This window comes from Rhinolophus sinicus, chromosome 6 (assembly GCF_057876585.1).
Source record: "Rhinolophus sinicus isolate RSI-liver-muscle chromosome 6, RSI-T2T, whole genome shotgun sequence".
NCBI classification, from domain to species: domain Eukaryota; kingdom Metazoa; phylum Chordata; class Mammalia; order Chiroptera; family Rhinolophidae; genus Rhinolophus; species Rhinolophus sinicus.
The window spans coordinates 1,147,312-1,157,796 of NC_142506.1; the positions used below are offsets into that span (position 1 = coordinate 1,147,312).

Consider the following 10,485-nt stretch of genomic DNA (forward strand, 5'->3'; position numbering starts at 1 on the left):
TGTTCAGTGCCCGCCAAGTGGGGCTCGGGAACTGTTTGTTGGTTGAATGACTGTGAATGACTGACCCACCTCACAGCTGAACAGGGCAGAGATAGGTGTGCATACTTTACAGTTGAGGAAACTGAGGCCAGGAAGGGGCGGTGCTGCTCCAGGAGCCAGTAGGGCTGTCCCCACACTCTCTCCCCCGCCAGCCCTGGTTCTGGCTTCTTTGCTTTGGGCTTTGACAAGCCCCTGGCCTCTCTGGGCCTCAGTTTTCCTTTCTGTAATGGCTGAGGGTGGTGAGGTCTTTTGAGGATGGACTCTCCACTACTCAGGCCTATGGCTCCTGGGCTCAGCCTCCTAGCTGGGGGGTGAGGGGGGCATGCCTGCAGGGTACAGGAGCAGCCGGCTCAGGCACAGCCGTGCCTAGATCACCGGAAAAATACAAACTTTCCTTGGAGGCTGCACGGGAGGTGCTGAGGCAGGAGGCAGGAAGGAGGGAGGAGGGGGGAGGGTCTGTTCTGTTGGGGCCCAGAAAGAACAGGCTGCCTGTTCCGGGGACAGGACACAGCACATACACCCTGCCAAACCGGAGAGAAAAGGAAGCAGAGGAAGAGGGAGGAGGGCACAGGATCTGAAATAAAATGTTCCTGAAGCTCAGGTACTGCCTCTCCTGGGTCCCCAGGCCAGGGCTCAGCCCCTGCTCTTGTCACCTCCTGTCTCGGGTCTCCCAACCCACCCTCGGCGTGTGTCCTCCTGCAACGACGGGTCTCCTGAGACCCTTGCCTGTCCTGCTCGCCCTCCCGGGGGTCTGTTCCAGGCTGTTCTGCTATAGCAGGCACATTAGGCAGGCGTGGAGGAACCCCGCCTGACACCTGCCAGCTCAGCAGCCTGGAGCGGTCCCCCCACCTCTCAGAACCTCTGTGTAAACGGGGTGAGAACATCTTGAGAAATGAAACGAGGAGGCAGTCTGTACCCTTGGCTCCCTTTCTTGGCGTCTCTCTCTGCTCCTCTGCTTTCCCCACCTCAGTCCTTCTTTCCTCCTTGGTCTTCCCCGCCCCCTTCTCAGCTCTGACCCGCTGTGTCCCATGCCCTCGCCCCATCCCTGCCTCTGCCTCGCCAGGCCTCGCCTGTGTCCCTGTGCACCTGGCCCAGCTCCACTGTGGGGAGGGATGGTGGCTGGGGTGGATATAGGCAGCAGCCGGGCAGGCAGTGGGAAGCCCAGGTGTCCTGTCGGCCGCCTGGGCTCAGACTGCTCAGACACGTGTCTGGGGCTTGTGCAGCCGCCTGGGCAGACATCGCAGCCCCGGAGCTGCCTCAGGAGGCAGAGGGGGCGAACAGAGCAAGGAAGCAGCAGCACGGAGCCACAGGCGGGGGTCCCCACCACGTGCGCCTCCCAGGGCCCAGAAGTGACACTGATAGGAGGCTCGAGGCTGGACCAGTTGGGGGCGCTCCTCGGCCTAGGACCGGAGGGGGGCAGGAGAACCAGCCCCCAGCCTCGGGGGTTCCAGGCCGTAGGCTGGGAGGGACCAGCGGCTCCACCAGGAAGAGCTGGTCGAGGAGCTGGGCCTGCGGTGGGCCCCCTGCGGGCAGAGGGCTGGCCTGGTCCCGCTCTCCCAGCTCCCTCAGGGGTGGCAGCAATGGGATGAGGCCATGTGACCTGAGATGGCCCTAAGGGTGCCAGGACAGGCAGTGGCACGTGTGGAGGGTGGGCACCGAGACTACAGGAGAGGGCAGGTGAGCGCAAGAGAGACAGACCCCCACCCCAGCGCCCTGGCTTTTCCTCCACAAAGACGGGCCAAGAAGCAGGCCCAACAGACCCTGGGGCAGGCAGGTGCGTGTGCGTGAGGTGGCCTGTGAGCCCTGCCCCGGAGGAGCTGGTGCCCACAGCCAGGCACTAAGAGGGGCTACCTGCTGACACTGGGGGGGGTAGCACCGAGGAGGCTGGTGGGAGTCCTCAGGGCTGGGGCCACGGCCCTGCTGGGGAGGCGCGTGCCCCCCTCTCCGCCTCCAGTCCACACTCTGGGCCCCAGAAGGTGAGCACGAGGGAGGCTTGGGCATAGGTGGCCTGTCCTGCCTTGCTGAGCAGTACCCCCAGTACCTCTGGGGCCCAGGCTGTGGGGGCTAGGAGCCGGCACTAAGGGGTCCCCAGAGGTAGGTGTGAGCCTTGTGCAGAAAGCACTTGGTCACGGAGCAGCCATGGGAGGTGGGTGCTGTCTGTGGGCTGTCAGAGGTCTGAGAGGAGCAAGGCTCAGTTTGGGGTGGGGTGGGGCTCCCTGAGGCTGTGGGTTTGGGAGGGAGATTAGCTTGAGAGAGGCATTTTAGCATCATCTGGTTAGCACCTGAGGTCTGGGAGCTTGGAGCTGGAGGGGCAGAAGGTCAGAAACCCAGACAGGCTGGAATGGCGGTTCTGTCTGGACCCTAGTGCCTGGCCTGCCCTCCTCCCCATGGAGAGCCCCCTCCTCCTAAGGCAGACAAGGCCTTAGAGACCACAGACTGGCTGGGCTCTGATGGGGGGGTTCCCCCAGGCCCTTCCCCTCCCACCTGCCCCCCCCACCTGCAGTGTCTTGCTGTGTGTGAGGCTGGGGGGTGAAGGTCAGCATTCGGGCCTTCACCCCTGCTTGTGGAAGGGGGGTGGGCACAGACGGGCAGGGGATGGACAGACCCCCCCCCCCATCCAGGCGGGGGAGCAGCCGGCCTTTTTCTGGAGGTGGAAGAATGGAGCCCCAGGAGCCAGTGCGGAGGTTTGCTGAGGGCTTCTGGGGCGATAATTGGGCAGCGATTAAGTGTTCCCTGAGCAAGCGGCGGCTGCCCGCCTGTCACCTGTCACTGCGGGTCCTGTGAGCACAGCCTCTGTGCAGGTCCTGTCTGGCTGCGCAGGACCTGCTCCCAGCATCTCCCCCTCTGCTGGATTCAGGCTGGACTGACGGTGGAAGGGGACCCCAGGGGCCTGGGTCAAGCTCAGCACTGCCTGCTGGGCCACCCTGAGATTCCCGCTTCTGCCAGCCTCCGCCACAAGGTTGACGTGTTATCCCCACCATCCAACCTCCTGCCTTTGCTCACTAACCCCCAGCCCCTCTTGCGCCACCACCCCCTGCTGCTCTTGGCCTGGTCAACTTCTCCCCAGTTCTCCAGGCCCTGGCTGGGCTCCCCCTCCTCCAGGAAGCCCTGCCAGACCGCTGATGCCGTGGGTGGGGTGGGGTTGGGGCTGGAGGCCACTGTGGGCCCAAGGCCCATAGAGCCATGCCCTGGCTGGGCTACCAGCTGGTCAGGGGACCTGGGCCCGAGTGCTACCCTCAGCGGCCACATAGACTTTGCAAACTGTGGGAGGTGGACGGGTGGCTCCTGGTCACTCTGCTGCTGGCTCTGGCACTCCTACTGCACACACACGGGGGAGTGCAGTCCCTGTCCAGCTGGCTTAGCGGGCGCCCTTCCTGACCAGGACCCTTAAACACAGGCTGGAGCTCACCTCAGACATGGACACAGGCTCTCGACTGCACGCAGGCCCACGGTGACCAGCTGCACTCGCTGGCCTGGCCACACTCACCGCCCGCAGACATCCCGCACAGGCCTGCAGCCTCTCCAGCTCTGGACTCCTGGGCTGGGCGGCTCCGGGATTCCTGTTCTAGAAACCTCCCTGCCTGCCTCCCTCTCCCTGTTTCGTGAGGCCCCTCCACCCTCCCTTCTGTGTCCTCCCACATGCCTTTAATTAGAAATGCCAGGAGAGCGATTTTTGGGGAGTTTTTGCCAGAAAGACTTTCCCCTCTACAGCAGGGGCTCAGAGAGGAAAGGAGACAGACTGGCTCTGGGTGGGGGGAGGGCTCCAGGAAAGCAGGGGGAAGGGTCTTCTGAGGGCACCGGAGCTGTGTACCCTGTGTGCCCTTCGAGTATGTGAACAAGACAGTGGGGCTGTGTGTGAGGGGGTGGGGGATGAGTGTGCATGTGGGGGGATGAGTGTAGGGGGGATGAGTGTATATGTGGGGGATGAGTGTGGGGGGCATGAGTGTGTATGAGGGGTGGGGGGATGAGTGTGCAGTGTGTGTGTGTGTGTGTGAGAGAGAGAGAGAGAGAGAGAGAGAGAGAGAGAGAGAGAGAGGGAAATGGACAGCAGGGCCTGAGGTGTCTTTGCTGGCATTGCCTGTGTCTGTGGGCCTCTGGCTGTGGGCAGTGGTATGTGTTACCTGTGCCCAGGTAACATCAGAGGACCTGGGACCCGTCTGTCATGGGGTAACCCGGGAAGGCTGTCCCTCCTCCGCTGCTGTTGCCAGGGAGGCAGAGGGAAATCTCAGCTTCCGGAGCCCCACTCCTTATATGGTGCTCTGCTTTCCTCTGCTTCTGCTGACTGCAGAGGGCTGCCAGCACCCCTTCTCCTCCGCCCTCCCCCCCATCTTTCCTTCGCCTCCTTCCTCCCCCCTCCCTCCTCCTCTCTCCCTCTGCCATCCTCTTAGAAGTCTTGAAGCTTCTGACCAGGTTCCCGCAGTGGCCCGGGGTGTACAGGGCCCCTCCATCTCCTCGTCCCCACCCTCACCCCAGGGAACAGCGCCCAGATTTCCCAGGAGGCGCTAACCGTAGAAGCCGGGGGTGGGGCACCGGGCAGTTCTGTGCAGCCACTGCCACACAGCCCTCACACATCCACACCAACGCCAGGGCCCGGGCAGAGCCGAGGCTCGGGTGTCTGTCCTTCACACACAGCAAGGGAGGACCAGTCCAGGACTCAGGGCCCTCAGACAGGGGTGGGCAGGAGCTCAAGGTCACGTCTGGGACTCACAGTTGACACTTGGGCGTGAGCCTGTGCTTGGGCCCGTGCACGTGAAGACTCCTTCAAACCTTCAGCTCAAGGGAAGGAGGGGCTGATACGAGCGTGGTTATCAGGGTTAATCTAAGGCTGAACATCCTGCAGCTCGACCGGGAGGGTCAGGGCGGAGGACAATGGGGTCGCCCCCAGGAGAGCAGAGTCCAGCACCCCTCCCCCACCGCCCCCAATAAGGAAAGAGAGATGAAAGGAGGAAGCCCCTCCCTGAGTCCCTGAGGGAGGGGCTTCCTCCTTACCCTGGGGGGCTGGGCAGCATAAAAATCAGCCCCAGCCTTTCCAGGCGCACACCTGTACCTCTGCGCTGCGCAGTCGTGGGGGGTGGTGGCTGGTCCCAGCAGTCCCTCCGGTCCCGCAGGCTGAATGAGCCCTGGGAGGGGGGTGTTGGAGCGACTGGATTAGTCACCCCAGGCCAGCGTTGTGTACAGGGGGTGGGTCCTCCCTCTGCGCTCTAGCGCGAGTGGGCGCGGAGGCGGGCCCGCAGAGTGGGCGCGCAGACCAATGGGAATCGGGGCTCGGCGAGGGGTCCGCCCACGGGCGCGCTGGCAGCATAAAGAGCCGGCGCCGCGGCTGCTGGTTGCAGAGCTTGGTGCCGCTGCTCCTGCACGGTTCTCTCTGCGCTGCGCGGGACCCAGTGGGACCGAGCCTCCGCCGCTCCACCGGACCCACCACCACCCTCGCGCCGACACCGCCGCACGGCCAGATCCCGCAGCCCTCGCCAGCCGGTCCCAAGAGGACTTTGCAGCTCGCCGCCTCCCGCCTGAGCCCCGCGGCCACCTGCGCGCAGATGGAGCTGGACCACATGACGAGCGGCGGCCTCCACGCCTACCCGGGACCACGGGGCGCCCCGGTGGCCAAGCCCAACGTGATCCTGCAGATCGGTAAGTGCCGGACCGAGATGCTGGAGCACGTGCGGAGGACCCACCGGCACCTGCTGACCGAAGTGTCCAAGCAGGTGGAGCGCGAGCTGAAGGGGCTGCACAGGTCGGTGGGCAAGCTGGAGAACAACCTGGACGGCTACGTGCCCACGGGCGACTCGCAGCGCTGGAAGAAGTCCATCAAGGCCTGCTTGTGCCGCTGCCAGGAGACCATTGCCAACCTGGAGCGCTGGGTCAAGCGCGAGATGCATGTGTGGAGGGAAGTCTTCTACCGGCTGGAGAGGTGGGCTGACCGCCTGGAGGCCATGGGCAGCAAGTACCCGGTGGGCAACGAGTCTGCCCGCCACACTGTCTCCGTGGGTGTTGGGGGTCCCGAGGGCTACCGCAACGAGGCTGATGGCTACGACTACACGGTCAGCCCCTATGCCATCACCCCACCACCGGCTGCCGGAGAAGTGCCCGGAGAGGAGCCGGAGGAGTCCCAGCAGTACCCACCCTGGGCACCCGGCGAGGACGGGCAGCCGAGCCCTGGCGTGGACACGCAGATCTTCGAGGACCCACGTGAGTTCCTTAGCCACCTGGAGGAGTACCTGCGGCAGGTGGGCGGTTCTGAGGAGTACTGGCTGTCACAAATCCAGAACCACATGAATGGGCCGGCCAAGAAGTGGTGGGAGTACAAGCAGGGCTCGGTGAAGAACTGGGTGGAGTTCAAGAAGGAGTTCCTGCAGTACAGCGAGGGCACGCTGTCCCGGGAGGCCATCCAGCGCGAGCTGGACCTGCCGCAGAAGCAGGGCGAGCCGCTGGACCAGTTCCTGTGGCGCAAGCGGGACCTGTACCAGACACTGCACGTGGACGCAGAGGAGGAGGAGGTCATCCAGTACGTGGTGGGCACCCTGCAGCCCAAGCTCAAGCGCTTCCTGCGCCACCCGCTGCCCAAGACCCTGGAGCAGCTCATCCAGAGAGGCATGGAGGTCCAGGACGACCTGGAGCGGGCGGCCGAGCCGGTCAGCTCCCACCTCTCCGCCGAGGCCGAGGCCGAGGCCGAAGCCGAGTCCCTCACGCCGGTCCTCACCAACGATTCCGTGGCCAGCGACCTGACCCAGCCTGAATAGAGGGCATCTGGGCCCCAGCCTTCCTGCCACCCCCCCCGTGGCCTTTGCCAGCCAGGACTTTCGAGCGGGGCTGAGTCCTGTGGTGGAGAACCTCGTCCTCTTCGTGCAGCTGGACACCCCCTCAGTCTCCCAGCCTGATCCACACAGACACACGTCCTCCAGTTGTGGGCAGTGTCCCCCAAACAGCAAAGGGGCCCCTCTCCCCTGCAGGACCCTGTCCTGTCACCCTCCCTCCGTCTGTCTTCTGGGGCCCTGGGCTGGCCTGGGCCACTCATCACCCCCAACCACACACACACACACACACACACACACGCACACACTCACACACTCACACACACTCTCTCTCAGGCCATGACAGGAGTCCCGGCTTCCTCATCCTGCTCAGCGCTTGGGCCCTCTGGGTACTCAGACACCAAGTGTCCAGATGGCACAGACCAGCGGGCACTAAGCTCAAAGGACACCCAGAGCAGAAGCTAAGGCAGAACCAGTGCCATGAAAAGCTCAGCTTCAGGGCCACAGCCCTCTCCTGGCAGTCGCCACGCAGGGTAGCTGGCCAGCCTCGGACAGCGTGTCTCCCTGTCCTGGAGGAGAACTGAAGCTGAAACGCAGCAGTGGCAGCCGCAGACCTGGATTCCCGTCTCCTGGCCTCTCAGGTGAATTCCTGCATCATGGCACTACCGCTAGGGGTCACCGTAGAGCTGGGAGGACCCAGGGCCAAGTCCGTGTTCCAGGCTAGCCCACCAGGGCTCAGAGGCACCCCAGCAAGTTGGTGGCAGGGCTGGGGTGGGGGCAGCGTCCTGGAGAGGTGTGGGAGGAGCAGAGACCCCAGGGGCAGGGAGAGGGGGCTGGGTGGGAGGCAGGGCTGGGGGAGTTTGCTGAGCCAGCTTTCACACGGACCCCATGTGTTCTCTTCCTCGGTAGCATCCGTGATTCATGCCAGCCTGGAGAAGGCTCGAGCTCAGCTCGCTGACTCACCCATGGCAGGCGGAGGTCCCACAGGGCCTGAGTCCTCAAACCGGCTGAGGCAGCAGCCGTTGTCCACGGAGCCAGGAGATTGACAACAGGTAATGGAGCCCCATCCCTCCCACCCGAGACCCTGACCCTCAGCTGTCCTCACTGTGGGCCTGTGAGTGCCTCCCCAGGACCCCAGGTCCCAGGTCCCTGCCCTGGTCCTCTGGCAAGCTGAGAGGCAGCCCCCCAGGGTCCTGAGCCTCAGCCCTGGGAGAGCAGCCCCGTGTCCCCCCCACAATGTCCTTCCTATAGACACCCCCCGTCAGCTGCCCTGACCCTGACCATCTTGTGTCATCCTTTCTTTTAGGTCTCGAGGCTCCCAGAGAGCCCTTGCTGCTGTGCTGGGCACTGCTGGCCCCCCCTCCTCCCCAAGCTGCCTGCATAGGAGGAGAAGTCTGAGGCCAGCGAGAGAAGGGGCCAGGCGGAGAGCTGGTGCTGAAGACAGGCCTGCATGAGGGCCAGGGCCTGCCTCTATGCCCACCCTGCTGGCCACCAGCCTGCCCGCCCCCAGGGCCACTGTGGCTGCAATCGGGGTCCACTACCCTGGGCCCTGTCTTGCTCCAGCCCAGGAACCCCTGCCCACTGTGCGGCCGTCCTCTCCTGCCAGAGCTTTTGGAGCGCCCTGGGAAAGGGCTCCCACCCCTGCCCGGTGGCCCCAAGCCCAGCCCCAGGAGATCCCAAAGTCTGTTCTCCTGGGGCTCAAGCTGGCTCTCTGCCCGGCCCCGCTGTTGCCCAGGCCCAGACCCCCACGTCCTCCAACACCAACCCCCTGGCGCTGGCCTGACACTTGTATCTGCAGCCAGAGCAGGTCCTGTTTGGGGATTCCCCTTTCTGCCTGTTCACTGGGGGTTCCCAGACTTGGGGACTGATGTCTGCAGGTGACTCTACCAGTCCCTCCACCCCACACCTTGCCAGCCCCCCAAATTTTATTTTTGCACATAAGCCATAACCCATACTCACAGGCTGGCACAGGCTGCAGGGGGGTCCTGGGTCCCCTGCCCCCCATGGACCAAGCCTCAAATGTCAGGCCAGCCTGTGGGCAGCCCTGCCACCTGCCTTGAAGACAGACTCTTTTGTAAGATTTTGTTAATAAAACACTGAAACTTGTTGGAGTGTGTGTGTTGCTGTCTCTCTGCTGGCGTGGGTGGGGGAGTGGAGCTGTCGGAGGAGGCAGCTCAGGGTGGGGGGCACCCAGGAGACACAGCCCCACTGTCCCACAGGGCAGCTGGCCAGGGCTCTGGCTCCTCAGGCTAGAAGAACCTTAGGGGCTCCCCTCACAGAAGCCAGCCCCTCATAGCTTCTAGGTCTGAGCAGGCAGAGATGGGAGGGTCTAGGAGGGCTCTGAGCCTGCCCTGCCCCCTAAGGCCTCCCACCCACTGACTGCTGGGGATGTGGGTGATGGGGGGTCCTGGAAACTCTTCTGCTACCAGGGCGCAGCCCACACAGGAGCCTGACTGCAGGCCCAGGGGAACTTCTCAGGCCCTAGAGCCCCGGGGACCCGGGTAAAGCAAGTTCCCTGCTGGGAGGGGGCCCTGGTGAATCTTGGTCTCTCTGAGCCTCAGTTTCCTCGTCTGCAAAGTGGGGAACCGTCACTAATACAATCCATGAGTGTGCTCAAGAACTCAGAAATGAGGGCTGCCTGATGCCCTGTGGGTAGTTGGCCTCACCTGCGCCCTCGTGGGAGGGAGCGGTGGCCTGGAGCGGACGCGCACCCGCCAGTGTTAAACAAGCGGGATGGGTGGCAGTCGGACAGCGAGGAATTGGTCACGAGGAGCCGGCTCCCTGGATGGGCTGCTTAGGCCACTCCCACTAGACAAAGGCTCGCTCTGCTCTGAAGGCCTTTCAGGTGACTGAGCTGGGCCCACCCCGCGGGTCTGTTACCGTCCTTATTAGAGTCAGCTGAGCGTGAGCTTCCATCACACCTGCCAAAGAGCTTAGCATCACCCGGACAGGGTTTGATTGAGTGTCTGGGGAGGGACCCTAACGAGGCTGACAAGCCAGGGGACCGTCACAATCACCATGGTCACCTGTCGTCACCTACCTAGAGTCCTGGCCAGGCGGTGAGGGTGTGTGAGGGCAGCCCAGCCTGAGAGCCTGTGGGGAGACCAGAGGCGGCAGGAAATGAGCTGGAGCCCAGAGAACCACCTGCCACAGGAAGTGTTGTCATCTTCCTCAGAGAGGCCCTGGGTGCAGCCCTCTGTGATGAAAGGGACACCTCTTCTGTGTTCTTCCCTTTTATTTCATTTAAGTAATGAGAGTGATGACAAATGGGGAGAGGAAATGGAAGGCACAAGAGGCTGGGACACCATGGTGATGCCTGAGGCAGTAATTGCTCCCAGAGTACTAGCGTTTACTTCAAAAGCTGCCGGCAGTAGATGCTTTCTCCTCCTGCGAAGAAGTCACTCCTGTAATTGCATGATTGTGAAACAGGCTATTGGAAAACTTCAAGTACTTCGAGAGGCAGACTGACTCTTTGTGTCCCAAGAAAAGAGGCGGGAGGGCTGAGCTGTGTGTCAGCTTCTGTGGGGTCACAGCCAGGAGTGCAGTTTCCAGGCTCTCGGCCTCACGTGGAAAGGTGCTGGCTCGGGTAGTAAATGGCCATCAACTGTGATTGCATGGCCAGCAGCTGTGGCTAGTTGGCCGTCAGCTGTAACCAGTGAGCCATTGACCACTAATATAACTACCGTGGCAGTTA

The 10,485-nt window shown here is 63.2% G+C and overlaps 1 protein-coding gene across 1 annotated transcript; it reads left to right on the forward strand.

Annotated features, from left to right (window-relative positions):
• Positions 1-624: 624 nt before the first annotated feature.
• On the forward strand, positions 625-8,897 carry ARC (activity regulated cytoskeleton associated protein). The gene is made up of 4 exons (XM_019712276.3): positions 625-640; positions 5,373-7,432; positions 7,701-7,843; positions 8,098-8,897. The coding sequence occupies exon 2, from the start codon at positions 5,577-5,579 to the stop codon at positions 6,777-6,779; it is 1,203 nt and encodes a 400-aa protein (XP_019567835.1). The 5' UTR covers positions 625-640; positions 5,373-5,576; the 3' UTR covers positions 6,780-7,432; positions 7,701-7,843; positions 8,098-8,897.
• The last annotated feature ends 1,588 nt before the right edge of the window (positions 8,898-10,485 follow it).